The sequence below is a fragment of the Anomaloglossus baeobatrachus genome, chromosome 7 (genome assembly GCF_048569485.1).
Source record: "Anomaloglossus baeobatrachus isolate aAnoBae1 chromosome 7, aAnoBae1.hap1, whole genome shotgun sequence".
NCBI classification, from domain to species: Eukaryota; Metazoa; Chordata; class Amphibia; order Anura; family Aromobatidae; genus Anomaloglossus; species Anomaloglossus baeobatrachus.
The window spans coordinates 261590287-261617407 of record NC_134359.1 but is presented as its reverse complement, the minus strand read 5'-3'; the positions used below and the strand labels follow the sequence as shown (position 1 = coordinate 261617407).

The window sequence follows — 27121 nt, the reverse complement described above, 5'->3', positions numbered from 1 at the left end:
GAACACAGGCGCATAGTAATCAGGTCTCACACATGTACCCATGAGAGGACCCCTGGGGATCCCAGGAGGGGGAAAAGCCTTGACCTTCACTGGAATAGTGGAGGGGGCCAAAAGCCTCCATCTCCTCTCAAGGGGTGTGGTAAGAGAGTCTGGTTGCTAGGTGGCGTAGGCAAGAACAGGAGAGGAGGGGCAGTGAGTCAGTTAGGGCAGAACTCCATAGGGCTCGAGTGAGGAGCAGATCCCGTGGGCTGCTGCAGTCTGACAGCGCCCGCGCAGTGGCTACTGACGGGGGAGAACGGTCAACTAGGAGGGCTACCCGAAATCCATCTTCAGCTAAAGAGAGAGCACGGAGTGGGAAGTAAGGAGACTGCTAGAGAGTACCAGGCCCAAACGGGGCTTTCTTTTGCTAAACCTTCCGGTGTGGGGCTCTCAAAGCCCACGCCACAACACCACAAAAGCCGCAGCCACGTAGCCACAGTTAGGGCCCATAGGTCACAGGAGGCAAGCAGCTGGAGTGGCCTGGTCCAGGCGACAAGCAAACGGCAAACGAAGGGGAGAGAGGCTGCAGCATCTTCCCTGGGTGACCCCCATAGGGACTCAAAGTCGGGGTTACCCCAAACCACCAAGGGCTAAGGAAGGCGAGTTAGTAGTCACCCTCACAAGTCAGCCTGAAGGACACCTGGTTCCCACTTGGTTCATCCCAGCTACGCCCGGGTCACTCACCCTGCCATCAACTGTGAGTAAAAACCCTGAAAGACATCCTGCCTGTGTTGAGTCATTCTGCGCCTTGTGGTACTACGCACCTACACAGGGCCCTGGGGCTTGCCTCACTCTCAGGAGGCTACTACAACTGGCTGCACCCACCATCAGCCCCAGGCATCCCTTAACCTGCAGTGGCGGTCCCCCACTGACCGCAAATCTGAGAGTGGCGTCATGACAAACTACAAAGAGGGTTTCCTACCTGTGACCAGACAGATCCATCTACGTGGAGTCCCTGAAGGTAATGCACCGACACAGCGTTTGCGGGGCTCCACATGGTCCATGTGAGGCACCATTCTGTGTGAGGGGCTGTGTGGTCCATGTGAGGCACCATTCTGTGTGAGGGGCTGTGTGGTCCATGTGAGGCACCATTCTGTGTGAGGGGCTGTTTGGTCCATGTGAGACTCTGGTGGGTATTATTCTGTGTAGGGGCTGTGGGGTCATCCGTCTCTGTATGGGGGGCTGTAGAGGTGTCATACAGAGTGAGGGGGGGCAGTAGTGGATCTTTCTGTACTGGCTGCACATTTTTATTGTGCACAGAGAATAATGCTGGGTATTATTCCTATGTAGGGGCACAAAAATGAATTATTGCTTCATGTGAATACAGGGATTACTGTATGCCAAAAGTAAACAAACCCGGATCCCCCCTCCACACCCCTAAAAATACTGTGTAAGAATTACACCAGTGGCAACTTTCAGACTATGTTTTATTTGTGCAATTCTGGCTTTAAAATGAAATCAGCGACTTATTTGGTTGCTATAGGCAGCTTTATTTTATATTCTTTCACCCATGGCTCCAGAAAGCGCGTTTGTCACCATGGTTACCATTCCGTGGCTGCAAAACAACACGACGCTCTGACGTCATTAGAGCGGGACGGCAACATGACAGCGCATTTACCACGAGCGATGACTGCATGACGTCATCTGTACGGGACGGAGAGCGATGACGGCGCAAATACCGGGGATGACTCGGGAGGAACGTTCTGGACTCGGTGGGAGGAGAAGCCGGACGGTGACTCTGCAGCTTAGGCTCATGAGTCAGCATGAGGGAAGGCTATATAACGTGTGGGGAAGGTCGGGGCTGGAAACAGAGGGACGTCACAGAGGTGAGTGTTGTGCAGGCTGGGAGTTGTGGTGCTACTTGCAGTTTACATTGGACTTGTTCTGTGTGTCATGTGCTAGATGCAGCCCAAAAACCCAAGATTGGGGGGCAGTGTAATCAGTGACCTGAGGACTGTGCCAGGAGGGATTATTCTGACCTCAGCAGCTCCTCCTGTCACCGCTGCCAGGAGGAGAGAGTGAGGGGGCCAGAGCCCAGACTAGTGTGTGTGATTATATCTATATATATCTATGTATGTGTAAAATATATATATATATATATATATATATATATATATATATATATATATATATATATATATATATCTCTAGATTCAGAGAATCAGTTCTGCGCTGGGGGGGGGTCGTTTGTGTTGTTTGGGGTTTTTTTTTCTCTTTGTTTTTTTTTCCCCATTTATGAGGTTGTGATTTATTTCTATTTTACTTTTTTTTTTTTTATCCCCCCCCCTTCATCGGAGACTTTTTCATGTTATTGCAATTATTACACAATGCGGTCCCCCTTTATTGGCTGTATTACTGCTTGTACGTGTAGTACCTTCCTCTGGCAGAGCCTAATGTCAGGGTCACACAGGTCTGTAGCGTCATGGATACATTTGAGTCTGGGGACCTGTGATCAGTCCGGGGGTTGTGTATTCTATTTACAGACAATAGAAGAAGCTTTGGTACTTTGTTAGCCAGTTTACCATGGAACTGTGTGAACACGGCCTCAGGTCCAAATTCGGAGAACAATGTCCTTGGTGGTCTCTGGTCTCCTGACCCAAATTACTCAGCCTCCTTAGTATATGAGCTGTAGAGTTCAGGTCACAAAGCCCCGGTCTGGGCTGTGCTCAGGCTGTGAACCAGCCTAATGACTACACACTTTAGATGGCCAGCTGACCCAAGGCTTCCTCCTAATCCCTTAGATGCTGCAGTCACTATTGATTGTGGGATCTGAAGGGTTTAACGTTGATATTGATGTGATCTGTAATCTACAGCAAATACCCTTTTAATGGTGCTTCTGTGTCCTCACCATCCTCATGTACGGTGCTTTGCTGTCTACATAGTACACATTTGTTGGTTAGTGTGACTTTTGTACATTGTCAGGATCTACCTTTCACATCCCTCAGACTATAATGGCTCCTCAGTTTGCCACCAGTCACTAGGTCTCAGCGATCACTCCTCACTTATATTAATGCTCCTGTGGCCAATTACTCGCTGCCACGCCACAGCAGAGGTCCTCTCTAATGTTACTTTTCTAACTCCTTTTCTAATGTGGATACATGTTAGCAGCATTAACTTGTAGGAGTCCAGTTGATGAAACCCTAAAAATTAGCAAGGATTTAAGCAATTTACTGAGGATCTTGCCTCTTCGGCAGCATTTGTCAGAGGTCCTCCGAGGTCCGTGTAGGGCTGTAATCTGTCTGTCTGTCCTAGAGTTAGTACATGATTGTGACGTCAGTTGAAAAATGTCCCAAAAAATGATTGATTGCTCATCTATGTAGTGTCTAATCCTACTTGTGGGTGATAATGAGCATTACTTACATGGTGAAAGTAAAGCTAGACTCCTTGTCACATGAGATGAATATGATGGTGCCGGACTAGTGGACTTTTCCCGTTCTAGTGGATGTCACCGACTCCGTGGGTTTGCGAGATTTCATTTTCTTTGTCGCTCCATTGGGAGACTCAGACAATTGGGGTGTATAGCTTCTGCCTCCGGAGGCCACACAAAGTATTACACTTAAAAGTGTAAAGCCCCTCCCCTTCTGCCTATACACCCCCCGTGCATCACGGGCTCCTCAGTTTTTATGCTTTGTGCGAAGGAGGCTGACATCCACGCATAGCTCCACATCTTAGTCAGCAGCAGCTGCTGACTATGTCGGATGGAAGAAAAGAGGGCCCATATAGGGCCCCCAGCATGCTCCCTTCTCACCCCACTCTGGTCGTCGGTGCTGTTAAGGTTGAGGTACCCATTGCGGGTACAAAGGCTGGAGCCACATGCTGTTTTCCTTCCCCATCCCTTAATGGGCTCTGGGTGAAGTGGGATCCTAATCGGTCTCCAGGCACTGAGGCCGTGCTCCCTCCGCAGCCCCTGGGGAATCTGCTGGACAGGAGCCGAGTATCGTCAGGGACAAGGCCCTGCTACTGTGAGGTACTCTGTTTCCCCGTGGGGACCGCGCATGGAGCGCTGGTGCCATATACACTGCAGCACTGCTGGGTGTGTTAGTGCGCCGGGGACTACCGCGCAGGCCGCGCTGTGAGGTACTCTGTGTCCCCGTGGGGACCGCGCATGGAGCGCTGGTGCCATATACACTGCAGCACTGCTGGGTGTGTTAGTGCGCCGGGGACTACCGCGCCGGCCGCGCTTATATGCCGGCCGCGCTTATAACTTTAGTCCCCGGCTTTTGCGGCCTAGTATCGCATATTCCCGCCCCCAGGCCTGTCAGTCAGGGGAAGGGCGGGACGCTGCACAGGACGTCAGCGCTGAGGGCTGGAGCATACTCTGTATCCTCCTCCCCCCTCATTCAGCACAGTGGGGCTCCAGATTCCCGCACTTTCTAGGGCACGCCCTCGGCCCCCTCCTCCCCACAGAACGCCGGCAGCCATTCCTGTCAGCTCTTCTGACGCTGGAGAGGAGAGAAGGCTCTGGGAGGCCCAGGCAGGGAAGCTGGTGATCACACAACCGCTTTGAGCGGTCGGTAAGCAGCACCTGAGGTGCTGGCCCCACTGAGTGCCGGAGTGTACATATATATATATGCTTATATGCTATACATCTACACTGTACGGTCGCACTGTTGATTTTTGGCTATATACCCTCCTGGATTGTACTCAGAGGAGACAACAGCATGTCGTCCGCAAATAGCAAGGGTGCCAAAGCACAGGCTTACTTTGCAACCTGTACCTCATGTGCGGCTATACTACCGGCAGGTTCCACTGACCCTCATTGTGTGCAATGCTCGGCCCCTGTGGCACTTACTCAGCCGGAGCCTCTGCTACTGGTGGCCCAGGTGGAACCACCTGCTACCACTGTCCAGGTGACAGGGACGGAGTTTGCAGTATTTGCTGACAAACTGTCTGAGACTATGGATAAATGGTCTGCTAGGATACTAGAAGCCTTACAGTCCACACCGGTAACTCAGGCCCCGGGCACTGTTCAATCATTGACCCCAGGCCCCCCTCATTTGGAGCTGCAAAGTGCTCCTGGGGTGAACCATGGGTCCCAGGGGGAGGTCTCTGACATGGACCGCAGTCCCAGGCCGCCTAAGCGGGCTCGCTGGGAAATTCCCTCGACTTCATCAGGGTCTCAGCAGGAGGACTCTCTGGATGATGAAGCGGAGGTAGCAGATCAGGATTCTGATCCTGAGACCGCGCTCAACCTGGATACACCTGATGGTGACGCCATAGTGAATGACCTTATAGCAACCATCAATCAGGTGTTGGATATTTCTCCACCAGCTCCTACAATTGAGGAGTCAGCTTCTCAGCAGGAGAAATTCCGTTTCAGGTCTCCCAAGCGTCCATTGAGTATGTTTCTGGATCACTCTGACTTCAGAGAGGCAGTCCAGAAACACCGAGCTTGTCCAGATAAGCGTTTTTCCAAGCGCCTTAAGGATACACGTTATCCCTTCCCCCCTGACGTTGTCAAGGGCTGGGCTCAGTGTCCTAAGGTGGATCCTCCTGTCTCCAGACTGGCGGCTAGATCCATAGTTGCAGTGGAAGATGGGGCTTCACTCAAAGATGCCACTGACAGACAGATGGAGCTATGGTTGAAATCCATCTATGAAGCTATCGGCGCGTCTTTTGCTCCAGCATTCGCAGCCGTATGGGCACTCCAAGCTATCTCAGCTTGTCATGCGCAGATTAATGCAGTCACACGTACATCTGCTCCGCAAGTGGTGTCCTTAACCTCTCAGGCGTCGGCGTTTGCGTCCTACGCCATTAATGCTGTCCTGGACTCTACGAGCCGTACGGCGGTAGCATCCGCCAATTCGGTGGCAGTCCGCAGGGCCATGTGGTTACGTGAATGGAAGGCAGACTCCGCTTCCAAAAAGTTCTTAACCGGTTTGCCATTTTCTGGCGACCGCCTGTTTGGTGAACGATTGGACGAAATCATTAAACAATCCAAGGGAAAGGACTCATCCTTACCCCAGTCCAAACCAAACAGACCTCAACCACGGAAGGTACAATCGAGGTTTCGGTCCTTTCAGCCCGCGGGAAGGTCTCAGTTCTCCTCGTCCAAAAGGCCTCAAAAGGATCAGAGGAACTCCGATTCATGGCGGTCTAAGTCACGTCCTAAAAAGACCGCCGGAGGAACCGCTCCCAAGGCGGCCTCCTCATGACTTTCGGCCTCCTCACACCGCATCCTCGGTCGGTGGCAGGCTTTCCCGCTTTTGCGACACCTGGCTGCCACAGGTAAAAGACCGATGGGTGAGAGACATTCTATCCCACGGTTACAGGATAGAGTTCAGCTCTCGTCCTCCGACTCGATTTTTCAGAACATCTCCGCCCCCCGAGAGAGCCGATGCTCTTCTTCAGGCGGTGTGCACTCTGAAGGCGGAAGGAGTGGTGATCCCTGTTCCTCTTCAGCAACAGGGTCACGGTTTTTACTCCAACTTGTTTGTGGTACCGAAAAAGGACGGATCCTTCCGTCCTGGTCTGGACCTAAAACTGCTCAACAAACACGTAAAAACCAGGCGGTTCCGGATGGAATCGCTCCGCTCCGTCATCGCCTCAATGTCCCAAGGAGACTTCCTGGCATCAATCGACATCAAAGATGCTTATCTCCACGTACCGATTGCACCAGAGCATCAGAGCTTCCTGCGTTTCGCCATAGGGGACGAACACCTTCAGTTTGTGGCACTGCCTTTCGGCCTGGCGACAGCACCACGGGTCTTCACCAAGGTCATGGCAGCAGTGGTAGCAGTCCTACACTCTCAGGGACACTCGGTGATCCCTTACTTAGACGATCTGCTGGTCAAGGCACCCTCTCAAGTGGCATGCCAACGCAGCCTGGACGTTGCTCTGGAGACTCTCCAGAGTTTCGGGTGGATCATCAATTTTCCAAAGTCAAATCTGACACCGGCCCAATCACTGACATATCTTGGCATGGAGTTTCATACTCTCTCAGCGATAGTGAAGCTTCCGCTGGACAAACAGCGTTCACTACAGACAGGGGTGCAATCTCTCCTTCAAGGCCAGTCACACCCCCTGAGGCGCCTCATGCACTTCCTAGGGAAGATGGTAGCAGCAATGGAGGCAGTTCCTTTTGCGCAGTTTCATCTGCGTCCACTTCAATGGGACATTCTCCGCAAATGGGACAGGAAGTCGACGTCCCTCGACAGGAACGTCTCCCTTTCACGGGCAGCCAAGGCTTCCCTTCAGTGGTGGCTTCTCCCCACTTCTCTGTCGAAGGGGAAATCCTTCCTTCCCCCATCATGGGCTGTGGTCACGACGGACGCGAGCCTGTCAGGGTGGGGAGCGGTCTTTCTCCACCACAGGGCTCAGGGAACCTGGACTCCGACAGAGTCCTCCCTTCAGATCAATGTTCTGGAGATAAGGGCAGTGTATCTTGCCCTAAAGGCGTTCCAGCCGTGGCTGGAAGGCAAGCAGATCCGAATTCAGTCGGACAACTCCACAGCGGTGGCATACATCAACCACCAAGGGGGAACACGCAGTCGGCAAGCCTTCCAGGAAGTCCGGCGGATTCTGATGTGGGTGGAAGCCACGGCCTCCACCATATCCGCAGTTCACATCCCGGGCGTAGAAAACTGGGAAGCAGACTTTCTCAGTCGCCAGGGCATGGACGCAGGGGAATGGTCCCTTCACCCGGACGTGTTTCAGGAGATCTGTTGCCGCTGGGGGATGCCGGACGTCGACCTAATGGCGTCCCGGCACAACAACAAGGTCCCAACATTCATGGCACGGTCTCAAGATCACAGAGCTCTGGCGGCAGACGCCTTAGTTCAGGATTGGTCGCAGTTTCAACTCCCTTATGTGTTTCCTCCTCTGGCACTGTTGCCCAGAGTGTTACGCAAGATCAGGTCCGACTGTCGCCGCGCCATCCTCGTCGCGCCAGACTGGCCGAGGAGGTCGTGGTACCCGGATCTGTGGCATCTCACGGTGGGCCAACCGTGGGCACTACCAGACCGACCAGACTTGCTGTCTCAAGGGCCGTTTTTCCATCTGAATTCTGCGGCCCTCAACCTGACTGTGTGGCCATTGAGTCCTGGATCCTAGCGTCTTCAGGGTTATCTCAAGAGGTCATTGCCACTATGAGACAGGCTAGGAAACCAACGTCCGCCAAGATCTACCACAGGACGTGGAGGATATTCCTATCTTGGTGCTCTGATCAGGGTGTTTCTCCCTGGCCATTTGCCTTGCCCACTTTTCTTTCCTTCCTTCAATCCGGATTGGAAAAAGGGTTGTCGCTCGGCTCTCTTAAGGGACAAGTCTCAGCGCTCTCTGTGTTTTTTCAGAAGCGCCTGGCCAGACTTCCACAGGTACGCACGTTCCTGCAGGGGGTTTGTCACATAGTCCCTCCTTACAAGCGGCCGTTAGAACCCTGGGATCTGAACAGGGTGCTGATGGCTCTTCAGAAACCACCTTTCGAGCCAATGAGGGATATTTCTCTCTCACGCCTTTCGCAGAAAGTGGTCTTCCTAGTAGCAGTCACATCACTTCGGAGAGTGTCGGAGCTAGCGGCGCTGTCATGCAAAGCCCCTTTCCTGGTGTTTCATCAGGACAAGGTGGTTCTGCGTCCGGTACCGGAATTTCTCCCTAAGGTGGTATCCCCCTTTCATCTCAATCAGGATATTTCCTTACCCTCTTTTTGTCCTCACCCAGTTCATCAGTGTGAAAAGGATTTGCACTCGTTAGATCTGGTGAGAGCACTCAGACTCTACATTTCTCGTACGGCGCCCCTGCGCCGCTCGGATGCACTCTTTGTCCTTGTCGCTGGCCAGCGTAAAGGGTCACAAGCTTCCAAATCAACCCTGGCTCGGTGGATCAAGGAACCAATTCTCGAAGCTTACCGATCTTCTGGGCTTCCGGTTCCCTCAGGGCTGAAAGCCCATTCTACCAGAGCCGTGGGTGCGTCCTGGGCTTTGCGGCACCAGGCTACGGCTCAGCAGGTGTGTCAGGCGGCTACCTGGTCGAGCCTGCACACTTTCACGAAACACTATCAGGTGCATACCTATGCTTCGGCGGATGCCAGCCTAGGTAGGCAAGTCCTTCAGGCGGCGGTTGCCCACCTGTAGGAAAGGGCCGTTTTACGGCTCTATTACGAGGTATTATTTTACCCACCCAGGGACTGCTTTTGGACGTCCCAATTGTCTGGGTCTCCCAATGGAGCGACAAAGAAGAAGGGAATTTTGTTTACTTACCGTAAATTCCTTTTCTTCTAGCTCCAATTGGGAGACCCAGCACCCGCCCCTGTTCCCTTCGGGCTGTTGTTCTTTGTGTACACATGTTGTTCATGTTGAATGGTTTCAGTTCTCCGAAATTCCTTCGGATTGAATTTACTTTAAACCAATTTATAACTTTTCCTCCTTCTTGCTTTTGCACCAAAACTGAGGAGCCCGTGATGCACGGGAGGGTGTATAGGCAGAAGGGGAGGGGCTTTACACTTTTAAGTGTAATACTTTGTGTGGCCTCCGGAGGCAGAAGCTATACACCCCAATTGTCTTGGTCTCCCAATTGGAGCTAGAAGAAAAGGAATTTACGGTAAGTAAACAAAATTCCCTTCTTTTATTTCACACGAAGAATAACCTTGCTTTGATCTGTGAGCTCTAATGAGTTAATGTTTTTCTTTCTCCCTTTTATTTTCCAGGATTTTCACCATTTAAACAACCGACACTCTTTATACAATGGAGCTTCCAGATTTAGGAGAACATTGCACCGAGGTCACGTGCAAACAGCTAGGTATAGTGACAATGGTGGCAGTAATGCGTAATAGACATCATCATTTTTTGATAAATTATGCAAACTACAGCTCCTGAAAAGTGTATGAAAGGATTATTCCCGGAATAGAACGCTATCCCTTATTTATAGGATAGTCAAAAACTTACTGATCTCTATAGAGAGCCTCAGCGATCCCAAGGACAGAGCTCTGGATCCCGGGAACAGGTCTCTGGATGCAGCGGAGGAGCTTGACTTCCACTCCATTCATGGTCTATCATTGCCGGACAAAGTTGAGTGCAGAGCTCGCCTATATTCATCAGTTGTATAGACCAAGAATGCAGCGAAGCTCCGGCATATGTCTCCAAACTCCAGACCCTCAGGATCGCTGAAGGGTCCAGTACAGATCTGTGTGTTCCCCTATCCATGGATAGGGAATTGGGTATTACTTGGGAGCCACATCCTGTGCGTGTTTATATCTTACCTGATCCCGGGCCATGTATGTCATAGGCGTGTGGTTTTCTTCAAGCAATACGGTTTATACCAAGCATCAATGTAACTCATAGGGGTCGAATTATCATGTGATGGTGGGGGTACTACTGCAGGAACTTGCCCCCTTATCTCCTGATAATTCTGACATACTAAGGGCATTTTTCATGGGATGGCGGGAGGTTTATGTCTTGTCCTGTAAATAAATCTAATTCTCTCCCCATCACTTTTGTTTGCAGATTACCTTCCGATGAAGTGTGATGCTTGTGAGGACCTTTTCTGTAAGGACCATATAACCTACAACCATCATAAGTGTCCTTCTGCTTACAAGAAGGTATGAGGTCGAGCAGTACATGGATACGGCTGCTTCACAGGGGCAGGACTGGTACGGGGGTCACGTCAGAAAGCTGCTCTATATAGAATCTGTGCCCACCGCATGGCGGGTGGAGGTCCAACTTTGCACCCTGCCAATCAGCTGATAATAATAATCATCTATATAGCGCAGTTAAATCCACAGTGCTTTACTTAACAATGGCAACACTGTCCCCATTGGGGCTCACAATGTAGGTTTCCTATGAGTATGTTTTAGGAGTGTGAAGGGAAACCCACACAAACACTGGGAGAACATACAAACTCCTTGCAGATGTGGTCTTTGGTGGGATTTGAACCCAGGACCCCAGCACTGCAAGACTGCACTGCTAACCACTGAGCCACCGTGCCGCTGACTAACCTGTTCTCGCCGGAGCCATTTTTTTTTTTTTTTCTTTTCCTTCTCTTCCACGATTCATAACTTTTGAATTTTTTTTCCGTCCTCATAGCCGTATGAGGGCTTATATTGTGTGGGACGAGTTAGTTTGGAATGACACCATTGACTTTACCATTTACTGTACTGGAAAAAGAGGGAAAAAAAAAATCCAAGAAAGAAGAAATGGTGGAGAAAAAAAATTCAATTCGAATATTGTTTTTTTTTGTTTTTTTTGTTTCAGCTTTTATTGAACGTTAAAAAAAAATGGTGCTGTATACTGAAATCCTTCAGTATTGCAGTATAGAGTAAAAATCAGAAAATGCTGACAAAGGAGGTTGAGGGGGTGATTAATGCACTGTGCCCCACCAGGATCGCTCCAGATAAATGCCAGTGCCAGAGATTGCCAGCTCTGGTCACTGCTGTTAGAGGCAGGGGGCGGCTGAATAACACAGCCGGCATCTGCCCTCTGAGTGTGTTGGTCACACTCCATACACAAGAATAACTAGGGGTCTCCTAGATACCCCTTATCATACAATAAGATTAATATTCATGTATATTGAACTTGCATGTAGCCAAAAATAATTCCTAAAAAAAATAATTTATAGCTGAATAATAATATAAATGAGTTTAACTAACAAAAACAAACAAACAAGTTTTGGCTGTCTGAATACGTGGGTAAATTTAAAAAAAAAAAAAAGAGAGATTAAAGGGAACCGGTCACCAGATTTGGGGCCTATAAGCTGCGGCCACCATCAGTGGGGTCTTATATACAGCATTTTAACGTGTGTGTATATATAAGAGCGCAGTTCGTGCTGTAGAACATGAACACTTTATAATACTCACCTAGGAGGTCGCTCCGGTGCATAAGAGTCAGATGGGTGGCGGCTTTCTCCAGGACCGGCGCCTCCCCTTTCGGCCATCTTTGTCGTCCTTCTTCTGTAGCCGGGGTGCATGACGTGTCCTACGTCATAGACACTTTCCGGTATTGAGCTCCTGCACAGGCGCACTTTGATCTGCCTTGCTCAGGGCAGATCAGTGTATTTTAGTGCGCCTGTGCAGGACCTCAATACCGGCGAGTGTGTATGATGTAGGACGCATCATGCACCGCGGCTACAGAAGAAGGACGACAAAGATGGCCGAAAGAGGAGGCGCCGGTCCCGGAGAACGGAGACACCCATCTGACTTGTGCACCAGCGCGATCTTCTAGGTGAGTATTATAAAGTGTTATGTTCTACACAGCGGCCTGGGCTCTTATATACAGCATGTTAGAATGCTGTATATAAGACCCCACTGGTGGTGGCCGCAGCTTATAGGCCCCAAATCTGGTGACCGGTTCCCTTTAATAGAAAGTTGTAACGTTTTTTGTGCACATTTTTCTGCTCTTGATTTCCTTTTGTGTTAAACCCACCAAGTTCCTGATAGCGACCAGAATGTTTTTCTTTAGAAATGTGCGCACATGTTGCCTGTACAAATTTCCTCCTATTTTAGGATGTGCAAGTCCCTGTTTGTCCACTGTGTGGCACCGCAGTGCCTGTGAAGAGAGGAGAGCTGGCAGACGCCGCCATCGGACAGCACATCGACAGAAACTGCAGCCGTGATCCTTCTAGGCGAAAACAGAAGGTAATGTTACTGAGGGGATGCTCCCCACGGCTTATTTGGGCACTGTATTGCAGATGCCCTGTGGGATTCGTATAATCCTATCATTCACCTGTCTCAATCAACCTAGTAAAAATCCAATTTGGCTCGCTCTTAGGGCCTGTTCACATGCTGCCTTTTTGCCAAATGGTTTTGCCTTGGAAAAAACACAGCACTTTACTGTACCAGCATAGTGAATGTGATTTCTGAATTCTCACACGCTGCTTATTTTTTCCTTGCAAATTGAAACTTCCATTGCATATTTTGGTTCTTTCAGCTTTTTGCAGCGTTTCGTTTTTTTTTGTGTTTTTTTTTTTTTTTTTTTTACCCCTTCAAATGAATGGGGGGAAAAGATGTACGTATCTAATGCAGTGTTTTGGGGTTTTTTTGCAAAAAAAAAAAAAAAATCGGAACAGTCAGAATCCTCTTCTAAATCTTAGAACTTCTCCAAAACGTTGGTCTTCTGCTCCGAGTGTACATAGCTCATTAGTTTTATCAGCTCCTAGTAAAGTAAAGGGACAACTCATGCCAACGTTTTTCTTTAGTTTCCCAGCTTTTTTCTTAGGCGCTTATAATTGGACGTCTTTTTAATGATTCAAGGGGTTTTGCACGAAAAAAAAAATGGACTCCAAATGCTTCTGACACTGTAAAACAACTAACAGAGATGGTCATGTGTCAGATCGCTGCTCCGGTCTCTGTATTTTGGATGCAGCAGTGACGTCATGTTGGTGGTACACATTACCACTGCAGCCAATCACTAAGCTTAGTGGTCTGAGCAGTGGGGGAAAACTGTTATTGCACCTGGGGACAGTGAGTATTTATTTTGTTATCTTAGAAGTATAAAACTGTTTGGGGACTTTTTTTTTTTTTTTTTTTTTTTTTTTGGAAAGCCTTTAACCTCTTCACAACATATGACATACTTTTATTCAGTCATCATCTGCCTCTACCAGCCATGGCTATTTATAGGAGACTGTGATTTTTGCAATACATATCAGTGCTGATGCGCTCCTGTGTATAGTACAGGTGATCGGATGAACGCAGCTTCAAGGCGCCTAAGGGGACTAACAAATCTCTCTCTATTTGCCCCAATAAAAATACAGTAATAAAACAGAACGGAAAAAACGTGCATATTTTGTATTACTGTGTTCATAAGTCTGTTCTATCAAAATATGAAATAAATGAATCAGGTTGGTAAACAGCATTAGGGGAAAAATCAAAACACCGGAAATAAATAATAATAATAATAAATTATTCTTACATTAATAATAATAATAATATAATATTATTATATATTAATAATTTAATTATTATATACATTATTTAAATTATTAATAAACATTATTTATTTTATATCAGAATAAGTTATTATTAATTTATATAATTATTTATTATAATGTATATTGTAATATAATTTATATATATAATTTATTTTTTATTTATTTTTTTTATTTATTTTTGTTTGTTTTCCTCAGTATTGCAATAGAATGCATCTGGACCGAAATGTTAACAGCAAAAACATCAGCTTAGAGTTAAAAAACAAACAAAATAAAGAAGCAAAAAAAAAAAGCCCCCACACAGGCCCATATCCCAAAAATTGAAACTCGTACGTGTCTCAAAAAAATGGTGACACTAGCAAATAATAATATTAATAGGGACTTGAAGAATCATATTTCCAGGTCATTTTTACCAGATAGTGAACATGGTAAAAAAAGTGATATTGCACTTTGTTTGTAATTTCAATTAACTTGAGATTTTTTATTTTTTTTTTTTCCCCCACTTTTTGAATCGTGTCATTCAAAAGTACAACTTGTCCTGCAAAAAAACAAGCACTCATAGACTCATACGGCTGTGGACAAAAAAAAAGGGACAAAAAAAAAGGAAAAGTTACAGTACTTGAAAAAAGGGGAGGGGACACCCCCCCCCCCCTCCAAAAAAAAAATAAAAAAATTAAAAATCGAGAATCCACAAGATGGATAATAAACGTAAGATTGTAAGATTGATGGCGGTTAGACGTATTGAGAAAACCCTACTATATACTGGGGGCGGTGAATTTGGCCCTCTAGTCCTCAGGATTTGTCTGCTTTCACACATCAGTTTTTTGGCATCGGGCACGATACGGTGAAAAAACTGATGTGACGGATTTGGTAAAAAAACAAATCAGTTTTTGCCTTCAGTTTTGACGGATCCATTGTGATAATGAGCTTGCTCAGTTCAAAAACACCGCATCCGGCGGCCGTATCCGTTTTTGTGCCGCATTACACTGGATCCGGCGTGCATAGGCTTCCATTATAAAACACGGCGTACGGCGCAATGCGGTTCTTCGCTGGAGACAAAAAAAAAGCTCCCCTCGGCGTTCCAGCCACCGGACAAGCAAATTTTGCCGGATGGAACGCAAGGCCACCTGGCACATTCCGGCGCTAATAGAAGTCTATGGGGGAAAAAGCGGATCCGGCAGCAACAGACACCAGATCCGTTTTTTTTCAGGTTTTTGCCGGATTGTGCCTGATGGCAAAAAACTGGTGTGTGTGTGTGTGTGTGTAAGCAGCCTAAATAAGGCGCCCCTGCAGCTGGATTAGACATTTATCTATCAAGGGTTAAATTAAAAATATTCTGAATTATTCTTTCTAAATTGTAATATTTTGTTTTTTCGTGTCAAGATTTTCACAAATCGATGTTGCAAACAAGGATGCAAGAAGAAAGAACTGATGAGGATCGAATGTGAGCAGTGCCACAGCAACTTCTGCCTTTCTCACCGACATCCACTGGATCACGACTGCTCATCGAGAGGGCGGCCGATGTCTAAAGCCGGGTAATTTCTGCATTGTTCCCTGAGTGGGTCGATGTAATCTGTCACTCTTCTTCTCTGACTGTAGTCTCGCTGTGTTTCCTCCTTGCAGATACGCAGCTCTGATAAGATCTCAGACAACTGCAGAACGAAACCGAGCCGACGATCATTCAGTCTCAAAGCCGCAGGAGGTGACGCCGCCTGGATACTGCAGAAACATCGGTGACAGGTATCTGATGTACCATAATACAAATCCAAATATCCAGGTAGCACTCACAATCCACGGTGCCCAAATCCAGGGAAGGCATCCATAGGATGTAGCAAATAAAGGATCGACACTCCAAACTCCAGAGATGATTATAAAGGATGTATTCCATAACTATCCAGGATATAAGAATGCGTTTTCGGGTAATAAGGTGTTTAAAAAAGGCTTATTAGCCGAAAACATATTCAGGATACAAGCAAAAAAGAACACTTATGGAATAAATCCCTTATCTATGAAGTTTGGCGTGCCGATCCTTTATCTGATCTACCATAATGTCATGCACATGTCATTTATTAACCCCTTTGATATTGTGCCAAGATCAATCTCTTAAGCCTGCTTTACATGTTACGATTTTGCATATATTGTATGCGATCATAACCGCCCCCATCGTATATGCGGCATGTTCAATTTTGTTGAATGTGCCGCACAAACTATTAACCCCCATCACACGTACTTACCTGTCCATACGATCTCGATGTGGGCGGCGAATATCCACTTCCTGGAGTTGGAGGGATGTTTGGCGTCACATTGACGTCACGCGGCAGCCGGCCAATAGAAGCGGAGGGGCTGAGATGAGCGGGACGTAAACATCCCGCCCACCTCCTTCCTTCCGCATAGCCGGCTGGAGCCGCAGGACGCAGGTAAGATCTGTTCATCGTTCCCGGGGTGTCACACACTGCGATGTGTGCTACCCGGGTACGATGAACAACCTGACGCTCAATTTATGAGGAATGAACGACGTGCATGCGATGAACGTTTTACCGTTCATTCGCAATCGCACGTAGCTGTTACACACTGCAATGTACCTTACGATGCTGGATGTGCGTCACTTACGACGTGACCCCGCTGATGTATTGTAAGATATATATTGTAGTGTGTAAAGTGGGCTTTAGGGCGCTCTCACACATCCGGCTTTTCGCCGGTTTGCCAGTGCCGGCGCACAGCAGAACAGTGTATACAGTACAGTGGCAGCACAACAAGCTCCGGTCACATGCTGTCATGTGACCGGAGCATGTGACCCGGAAGTTACTGGCATGCGCCGGAACCGGCAAACCGGCGAAAAGCCGGATGTGTGAGAGCGCCCTTACCCACTCTTATTTATAAATGGTTAGACAGCTAGAATCTACCTGAACGCAATCTAGGTATACCGACCATATCGTGGTATCTGTAACAAACCATACAATAAAATGTTGTACACCCAATAAAGGCAGTACTGGGGGAAAAAAATTCCCAAACCACCTACCCTATACTTAAAAGGCATACGGTTTATTCTATATCCCCAAACTTAATATAAACTTGCTCTAATTTGTGTTTCTTGTCTACATTTCTTTTTTCAGCCACCCTCCCATGGCCCCTGAACAACCAGTTATAGCGGATTTTGGCCTGCAGAATGAATTGGTAAGAATACATATATACATATTGTTATTGTGCTCACATTCTCAAGCAGATTATTTATTTGTGTGTGTGTGTGTGTGTGTGTGTGTGTGTGTGTGTGTGTGTATTTTTATTTGTATGTATGAGAAAAACCTAACACTTGTTAGATATGAGATGGGATATAAAACCGTTTTATTAAAGGCCGGCTGTACAAAAGAGCCATGCCACCGGCCAAAATTCAGCAGTGCATGATTGTATAAAGGCTGCTTTACACCTTTCAATTAAGCATAAGATATCGTATGCGATGTGACCCGCCCCCATCGTATGTGCGGCACGTTCAATTTGTTGTCAGTGTCGCACAAACTATTATTTGCTGTCACACATACTTGCCCTTCCATACGACCTCTATGTGGCAGCGAACATCCACTTCCTGGAGTGGGAGGAACGTTTGGCGTCACACGGCAGGCGGCCAATAGAAGCGGAGGGGGGGGAGATGAGCGGGACTTAAACATTCCGCCCACCTCCTTCCTTCTGCATTGCCGGCGGGACGCAGATAAGCTGTGTTCATCGTTCCCGGGGTGTCACACACTGACATATGTGTGTATATATATCTCTGGAACATTGAAGAACCCGACGTGCAATTTTTAGGAAATGAAAGACATGTATGCGATGACCGGTTTTACGTTCAATCGCAGTCTCACGTAGCTGTCACACGCTACAACACCACTAACGATGCCGGATGTGCGTCACTGATGACGTGACCCCGCCGAAACATCGTTAGATATGTTGTAGCGTGTAAAGCGGCCTTAACATGCTGCTGTCCACAAGGAGAAGCTTTACCCTCTTAGAACCCCTGTCAGAGGTTCTTATGCTTTGCACTAACGAGCCAGACCAGTTTTCCTGCTTTGCACTGATGAGGGGCAAATACCCCCAAACACAAATGCAAATGAAGACCCGTGTGGAAGGCCTTTCAAAGGCACTAGCGCCTCAAGTCCTCTTCCTCTCTGAAAATAATATCGCTACATTAGTTATACAACCTATATGCCAATCATCCCATCTTTTCTAGAGTGAAGACGAAGCCCTGCAGAGGGCGCTAGAGCTGTCATTGCTGGAAGCTGGAATAAACAACCTGCTGACCCTCAGGTAAGTGGTGCTGTAATACACACATTATTTTCTCTTTTTCTCTTTATATGGGTTTTCCTATGTTGGTCACTTATAACTTACCCATAGAGAATAAACCTCTGATTGCCAGGACCCCCACCAATGGCTAGGTTGGAGATTCCAAGCCCCTCTTGTTCTACTTACTTAAAGAGTTGGGATGAGAATGAATAGAGCGGTGGTCTGATGCCTCTGTCCTGCTGTAGTAGAAGGCCATAACACTGATGGAAACAGCTGAGCGCTCTTCTCATCATCGCCCTGGACTTTAAATGGAGGGTCTGGACACATCAGACCACTGCATCAATCACACTCCCAGCTCTCCTCCTCTTTCTAGTTGAATAGGATCTCCCTCTGTAGGGGTCTCCCCAGTCAGACCCCACTAATCTCGCTTTCATCACTTATGCAGAATATAGGTAGTAAATGTTTCAGGATAGTCGACCCATTTGAAACCTAATTCTGTTGGATAGATTCCCTATTGAAACATGCAGCATTTCATCACCAGCTTTAGGCCCCTGTGCGCACTAGAAAATGGACTTTTCTGAAGAAAAATCCGCACCCTCTGGCAGAATACCGCACCCGCGGAAAAAAACGCGGTAATAACGCACCTAGGAGTTTGCCGCAATTTTTCCACGGGTTGGTACCTGCGTTTTTTTACCATTATCTATGGCAAAAACCGCAGGTACCTGCAGAAAAGAAATGACATGCTCATTAATTCTGCAGCCGAAATTCCGTGGGTAAATCCGCAGGTTTAAAAAAAAAAAAAAAAAAAACTTAATGTACGCCAGCATTTTTTTTTTTTTTTTTTTTTTTTAAACCCATAGCTTTTGCTGGGGAATTACTACAGCAATGTTAGACACATTTTCCGTGGCAAATCCACTGTAAAATCCACGGTAAATCAGCAGCGTGCACACATGGCCTCAAAGAGAATTTATCAGCAGGCTTGTGCAGTTTAACCCTTTCACGACCGGCCGATTTTTCGCTTTCCGTTTTTTTTTTTCGCCATTCTTTTTCTGAGAGACGTAACTTTTTTATTTTTCAGTCAATATGGTCATGTGAGGGCTCATTTTTTGCGGAACGAGCTGTACTTTTAAATGAAACCATCAGTTTTACCATATTGTGTACTAGAAAATGGCAAAAAAATTCCAAATGCTGAAAAATTGCAAAAAAAGTGCGATAGCACTATGGTTTTTGAGATATTTTATTCACTGTGTTCACTATATGGTAAAACTGATGTGTGGGTGTGATGCCTCAGGTCAGTGCGAGTTCGTAGACACCAAACATGTATAGGTTTACTTTTATATAAGGGGTTAAAAAAAAATCGGAAGTTTGTCCGAAAAAAGTGGCGCACGTTTTACGCCATATTCCGTGACCCGTAGCGTTCTCATTTTTCGGGATCTTAGGCGCAATGACGGCTTATTTTTTGCGTCTCGAGCTGACGTTTTTAACGGTACCATTTTTGCGCAGATGCTACGTTTTGATCGCCTCTTATTGCATTTTGCGCAAAAGTTGTGGCGACAAAAAAACGTCGTTTTGGCGTTTGGAATTTTTTTGCCGCTACGCCGTTTACTGATCAGATTAATTGATTTTATATTTTGATAGATCGGGCGTTTCTGAACGCGGCGATACCAAATGTGTGTATATTTTTTATTTTTTTAACCCTTTAATTTTCAATGGGGCGAATGGGGGGTGATTTGAACTTTTAGGTTTTTTTGTTTTTTTTTAATTTTTTAAAACTTATTTTTTTACTTTTTTTTTTTATTTTACTAGTCCCCCTAGGGGGCTATTGCGATCAGCATTCCGATCGCTCTGCAGTATCTGCTGATCACAGCTGGAAGGCTGTAAACAGCAGATACGCTGTCTTTCTCTTTTGCTGTGCCCCGGGCACAGCGAAAGTGAAACCAATTCATGTGTAGTACAGGAGTCATCACATGACCCTGTACTACCATGACAACTATCGGGAGTCACGTGATCGCGTCACGTGACTTCCGGTTTCGGCGGTAAGTAAAACTTTACCGCGATTGCGCTTATAATGGCGCTGTCATGTATTGACAGCGCCATTATAAGGGGTTAATCGGCACGAGCAGATAACGATTCTGCTCGTGCCTAGCAGGCACACATCTCAGCTGTGAAAATCAGCTGAGATGTGTGCCGATCGCGGCATGCTGCCGCCGGAGGACCGCGGGCAGTAAGATTATGTCCTTTAGGACGTAATTTTACGGCCCGCGGTCGTTAAGGGGTTAATGACAGCAGCATAATGTATGGGCTGGGACCCTGATTTCAGCGATGTCACTTAGTTTACGGGGTGGAGCAGTTGAGTTTGCAGTGCTGAGCTGTGTATAACCCTGCCCATACCACTGATTACACAGTTCATTGATATAAAGCTGCTAATCAGTGATCAGCTGGGGTTACACAGACCAGTTAACTAGAAGACACAAGACACTTAGGGTACTTATCTCACTAAACGACATACCAGCGATTCCGACCAGGTTATGACCTGGTCAGGATCGCTGGTGCATCGCTACATGGTCGCTGGTGAGCTGTCAATCAGGCAGATCTCACCAGTGACCAGCCACCAGTGACACGTGGAAGCGATGCTGCACTTGGTAACTAAGGTAAATATCGGGTAACCAAGCAAAGCGCTTTGCTTGGTTACCCGATATTTACCTTGGTTACCAGCGCACACCGCTTAGCGCTGGCTCCCTGCTCGTAGCCAGAGTACACATCGGGTTACTAAGCAAAGCGCTTTGCTTATTTACCCGATGTGTACTCTGGCTACGTGTGCAGGGAGCCGCCACTGGCAGCCGGAGAGCGGCGTATGCTAGTAACCAAAGTAAATATCGGGTAACCAAGCAAATTGTTTCGCTTGGTTACCCGATGTGTACCTTGGTTACCAGCGTCCGCAGCTGTCAGAAGCCGGCTCCCTGCACATTCAGATCGTTGCTCTCTCGCTGTCAAACACAGCGATGTGTGCTTCACAGCGGGAGAGCAACGTCCAAAAAATGAACCAGCACTGTGTGTAACCAGCAGCGATCTCACAGCAGGGGCCAGATCGCTGCTGAGTGTCACACACAGCGAGATCGCTAATGGGGTCACTGCTATGTCACAAAAACCGTGACTCAGCAGCGATCTCGCTATGTGAGAAGTACCCCTTAGCCCTGCAATGATAATCTCCTGCTGATAAAACACTGATTGTATTGACACAACAACACAGTCCAGTAAGGGACACATTGGTGGAAACGGGGTCTCGTACTGCTCTCAGATTACATATTAATAAACTGCCAAAAGATATTCTTTTAATTTATAGACCATAGTTCCCACAATTCCTCCCTCTCTGGTAGCTAGAAAACAGCAGAATTAATCTTTAGACAGAAGTGGAGAAGAAAACATCATGCAAAGTATCTACAAAGTTACCTTCCATGTTGTGTGACTGTAGTATGTAAATTTATTTTAGGAAATAGTTGTCATTTTTCCCTTTTCTTTTTCCTTGCAGAAATCCTGCTATCAACACAGTTAAGACCAGTGCAAAGTGAAGACTGGCGTAGGTCACAGATTAACCTTTTCCATCGGGGGCATTTTTAATCCATAACTTGTTAATACGTTGGCGAAACCTGCAATGTCTGACGCTTTGTGTACCGTGCGCCCTGTGACTACTGACGGTTCATCTGCTTCTCCCATGGAGCGGTGGTGATTGTACAGGAGGTGGTCATTCAGTCCGGTCACTCACCATTGTATATAAATATGTCTAATATCGGTTGTAAATATCACTATGGGGCATGGGGCAACATTAAAGAATTTTATCTTTGCAATGATTTGTCCTTTCTCATACACATAAACTCCTATATTACATACTGTCTGTATTATTCCATTAAACCCTTACTTACTGCATCAGGACCTCCATGCTCATCCTAGGGAGTCAATTGTTATATACAGCTGATCTCCCATTGTCTTTCTTGGGACCAGAAATGACTTTGATCAAGCAGTTTGATTCCTCAGATGCCGGGGCTAATACTGTCTACAGCATCTGAGATGTTCAGTAATCTCCCACCACCGCTGAATCGTGATACTGGTGAGTTGCGGTGGCACTGAAAGACCCTAAAGGGTACTTTATACGCTGTGATATCGGTACCGATATCGCTAGCGAGCATACCCGCCCCCGTCGGTTGTGCGTCACGGGCAAATTGCTGCCCGTGGCGCACAACATCTCTAACACCCGTCACACGGACTTACCTTCCCTGCGACGTCACTCTGGCCGGCGATCCGCCTCCTTTCTAAGGGGGGCGGTTCGTGCGACATCACAGCGATGTCACACGGCAGCCGTCCAATAGCAGAGGAGGGCGGAGATGAGCGGCCGGAACATGCCGCCTACCTCCTTCCTTCCTCATTGCCGGTGGACGCAGGTAAGGAGATGTTTGGCGTTCCTGCGGTGTCACACACAGCGATGTATGCTGCCGCAGGAATGAGGAACAACATCGCTACTGACCAGACAACGATTTTTGGTAAATGAACGACCTCTCGTATACCAAAGATGTTTGTCTCTTTTGCGATCGTTTAAGGTCGCTCCTGCCTGTCACGCCAGATGTGCGTCACTAACACCATGACCCCGACGATATCGCGTTAGTGATGTCGCAGCGTGTAAATGGCCCTTTACAGTGGCCTCTAGGTCTGTATCCTCTCCCCAATTGCCTGATTCAGTGTTGGAGGCAAGGAAAGCGTTTGTCCCAAAATCACTTTGGAGTGGAGGAGACAATTTGGACAGTCTTTAAAAAAACACAAAATCATCTTTATAAAAGGTTTACAGGAACATTCATTTCACCAATGCCCCATAGCATGCTATACAGCTGTTAACAGAGGGGTGTATTAACCTCTTCATGACATTTGATATTTCTTTGTCGCTCCATTGGGAGACCCAGACAATTGGGTGTATAGCTTCTGCCTCCGGAGGCCACACAAAGTATTACACTTTAAAAAGTGTAACCCCTCCCCTCTGCCTATTCACCCTCCCGTGCATCACGGGCTCCTCAGTTTTATGCTTTGTGTGGAAGGAGGCACACATCCACTCACATTCTCATTTTAGTTATATCGGTTGGAAGAAAAGTGGGCCCCCACGGGGCCCCCGGCATGTTCCCTTCTCACCCCACTACGTCGGCGGTGCTGTTAAGGTTGAGGTACCCATTGTGGGTACAAAGGCCGGAGCCTCATGCCGTCTCCTTCACCATCCCTTAGCGGCTCTGGGAGAAGTGGGATCCTGAGCGGTCATCCAGTCACTGGGACCGTGCTCCCTCCGCAGCCCCTGTGGGAATCTGTCGGACAGGAGTGTATTTATCCTCAGGGACCGGGCCCTGCAACACTAAGGTACTCTGTATCCCCATGGGGGATGTGCATGGAGCGCCTTCATCCCGGACGCTGCAGCAGCTGCTTATTTGTGACGGCCAGCGGACTTCCGCGCCGACCGCGCCTGTTTGTCGGCCGCGGTCTTAAATTTAGTCCCCGGCTTCAATTGCGGCCTAGTAGCAAAACTCCCGCCCCCGGGCCTGTCTATCAGGGGTAAGGGCGGGACTGCCGACCTGAAGTCGGATGTGAGGGCCGGAGCATCCTGTATGTTTCCTCCCCCCTCACTGATCACTGTGGGGACTCCAGATTCCCGCACTTTTCTAACGCCGCCCACGGCTCCACTCCTCCCCAGAGAGCTCCGGCAGCCATTTCTTTGGCATTCTGCCTGTGGAGGATTTCCTGGAAGAGCTCTGCAACGCTGGGAGACCTAAGGCAGGGAATCTGGAGGACACACACTCCGCTTTTTAGCGGTCGGTAAGCCACACCGGTCACCCGGTGCTGGTCCCCCCCAGGGTGCCGGAATAGATACTATATATATTTATATATTTCTGTTCGGTCGGGCTGTATACACTCCCCATATACCCTCAGTGATCACTCTCCTAGGAGACAACAGCATGTCGTCCACAAGGAGCAAGGGTGCCAAGGCACAGGGTTATTTTGCGACCTGTACCTCTTGTGCGGCTAAGTTACCTGCGGGTTCAACCTACCCTCACTGTGAGCAATGCTCAACCCCTGTTTTGCTTGCTCAGCCGGAGCCTCGGTCACTAGTGGGCCCCTCGGCTCAGGTAGAACCCCTTGCTCCCCCTGTCCAGGCGGCAGGGACAGAGTTTGCAGTTTTTTCTGAAAAACTCTGAGTCACTCTCACAATCCATGGCTCAGTCTATGGACAAATGGTCTGCCAAGCTGCTTGAGGCTTTGCAGTCCAGACCGGTCCTTACACAGGCCCTGGGCCCTGTTGGATCTTCGCCTCCAGGCCCCTCTATGGCCGCGCCGCAGCACGTTCCCAGGGGGGGGCCCTAGGTCTCACGTGGAGGACTCCGGCCCGGACCACAGTCCCAGACCAGCTAAGCGGGCCCGCTGGGAATCTTCCCCGACTTCTTCACGCTGCTCGGGTTCCCAGATTGAGGACTCTCTGGAGGACGAGGCGGACGTCGCAGCTCAGGGCTCTGACCCTGACGTTGCTCTCAATCTTGACACACCTGAAGGGGACGCTATAGTAAATGACCTTATTTCGTCCATCAACCAGGTGTTAGATATCTCTCCCCCGCCGCCACCTGTAGAGGAGTCGACTTCTCAGCAGGAGAAACACCAGTTTCGGTTCCCTAAACGTACACGGAGTGCGTTTTTCGATCACTCTAACTTCAGAGATGCTGTCCAGAAGCCCAGAGCGGTTCCGGACAAGCGCTTTACTAAGCGCCTTACTGACACACGTTACCCCTTCCCCTCTGACGTTGTTAAGGGTTGGGCTCAATGTCCCAAGGTGGATCCCCCAGTCTCTAGATTGGCGGCTAGATCTGTGGTATCGGTTGCAGATGGCTTATCGCTAAAGGATGCCACTGACAGGCAGAGCTCCTGGTGAAATCCATCTATGAAGCCACGGGCGCGTCTTTTGCCCCGGCTTTTGCAGCCGTGTGGGCACTCCAAGCTATTTCAGCTTGTCTGGCTGAGATTAATGCGGTCACACGTAATTCTGCTCCGCAGGTTGCGTCTTTGACTTCTAAGGCGTCAGCTTTTTCTTCCTACGCCATGAACGCAGTTCTAGACTCTGCTAGCCGTACAGCGGTGGCATCCGCTAACTCTGTGGCAGTCCGCAGGGCCATGTGGCTGCGCGAATGGAAGGCAGACTATGCTTCCAAGAGATTCTTAACCGGTTTGCCGTTTGCTGGCGACCGCTTGTTTGGGGAACGATTGGATGAGATTATTAAGGAATCCAAGGGAAAGGACTCCTCCTTACCCCAGTCCAAACCAAAGAAACCTCAGCAAAGGAAAATACAATCGAGGTTTAGGTCCTTTCGTCCCTCCGCCAAGCCCCAATCCTCTTCGTCCAGCAGGCCGGAGAAAGGCCAGAGGAACTCCTATGCGTGGCGGTCCAAGTCACGCCCCCAAAAGGCCGCAGGAGGCACTGCTTCCAAGGCGGCCTCCTCATGACTCTCGGCATCCCCGAACCGCATCCTCGGTCGGTGGCAGGCTCTCCCGCTTTTGCGATGCCTGGTGGCCACATGTTCAAGACCGATGGGTGAGAGACATTCTGTCTCACGGTTACAGGATAGAGTTCAGCTCTCGTCCCCCGACTCGTTTCTTCAGAACATCTCCGCCCCCCGAGCGAGCCGATGCACTTTTTCATGCGGTGAACGCTCTGAAGACAGAAGGAGTTGTGATCCCTGTTCCCCTCCAGGAACATGGTCGCGGCTTTTACTCCAACTTGTTTGTGGTGCCAAAGAAGGACGGCTCGTTCCGTCCCGTTCTGGACCTCAAACTGCTCAACAGACATGTGAGCACCAGACGTTTTCGGATGGAATCTCTCCGCTCTGTCATCGCTTCGATGTCACAAGGAGACTTCCTAGCATCGATCGACATCAAGGATGCTTATCTCCATGTGCCGATCGCACCCGAACATCAACGCTTTTTGCGTTTCGCCATCGGGGACGAACACCTCCAGTTCGTGGCATTGCCTTTCGGCCTGGCGACAGCCCCACGGGTGTTCACCAAGGTCATGGCATCTGTTGTGGCGGTCCTACACTCACAGGGCCACTCGGTGATTCCCTACTTAGACGATCTTCTGGTCAGGGCACCCTCTCAGATGGCGTGTCAAAACAGCCTTTCCGTCGCTCTGGCGACTCTCCAGCAGTTCGGGTGGATCATCAACTTCCCAAAATCCAAGTTGACACCGACCCAATCACTGACGTACCTTGGGATGGAGTTTCATACTCAGTCAGCAGTAGTCATGCTACCACTGGACAAACAGTTTTCGCTGCAGGCAGGGGTGCAATCTCTTCTTCGGGGTCAGTCACACCCCTTGAGGCGCCTAATGCACTTCCTGGGGAAGATGGTGGCAGCGATGGAGGCAGTGCCCTTCGCGCAATTCCATCTGCGGCCACTCCAGTGGGACATTCTCCGCAAATGGGACAGGAGGTCGACTTCACTCGACAGGAACGTCTCTCTTTCCCTTGCAACCAAGACGTCACTTTAGTTCAGGATTGGTCGCAGTTTCGACTGCCCTATGTATTTCCTCCTCTGGCGATGCTGCCCAGAGTGCTGCGCAAAATCAGGTCCGACTGTCGTCGCGCCATTCTCGTCGCCCCAGATTAGCCGAGGCGGTCGTGGTACCCGGATCTGTGGCATCTCACGGTGGGTCAACCGTGGGCGCTCCCAGACCGCCCAGACTTGCTGTCTCAAGGGCCGTTTTTCCATCTGAATTCTGCGGCCCTCAACCTGACTGTGTGGCCATTGAGTCCTGGCTCCTAGCGTCCTCAGGGTTATCTCAAGATGTCATTGCCACTATGAGACAGGCCAGGAAACCAACGTCCGCCAAGATCTATCACAGGTCTTGGAGGATCTTCTTATCCTGGTGCTCTGATAAGGGTTTTAC

At 48.6% G+C, this 27121-nt stretch overlaps 1 protein-coding gene across 1 annotated transcript; it reads left to right on the top strand.

The window, feature by feature from the left end:
- The first annotated feature begins 1680 nt into the window (after window positions 1-1680).
- Window positions 1681-22014, top strand: ZFAND2A (zinc finger AN1-type containing 2A). The gene is made up of 9 exons (XM_075319196.1): window positions 1681-1865; window positions 9683-9774; window positions 10479-10573; window positions 12473-12604; window positions 15277-15428; window positions 15517-15633; window positions 17007-17067; window positions 18110-18186; window positions 21692-22014. Exons 2-9 carry the CDS (start codon window positions 9720-9722, stop codon window positions 21729-21731), a joined length of 729 nt encoding a protein of 242 aa, XP_075175311.1. The 5' UTR covers window positions 1681-1865; window positions 9683-9719; the 3' UTR covers window positions 21732-22014.
- The last annotated feature ends 5107 nt before the right edge of the window (window positions 22015-27121 follow it).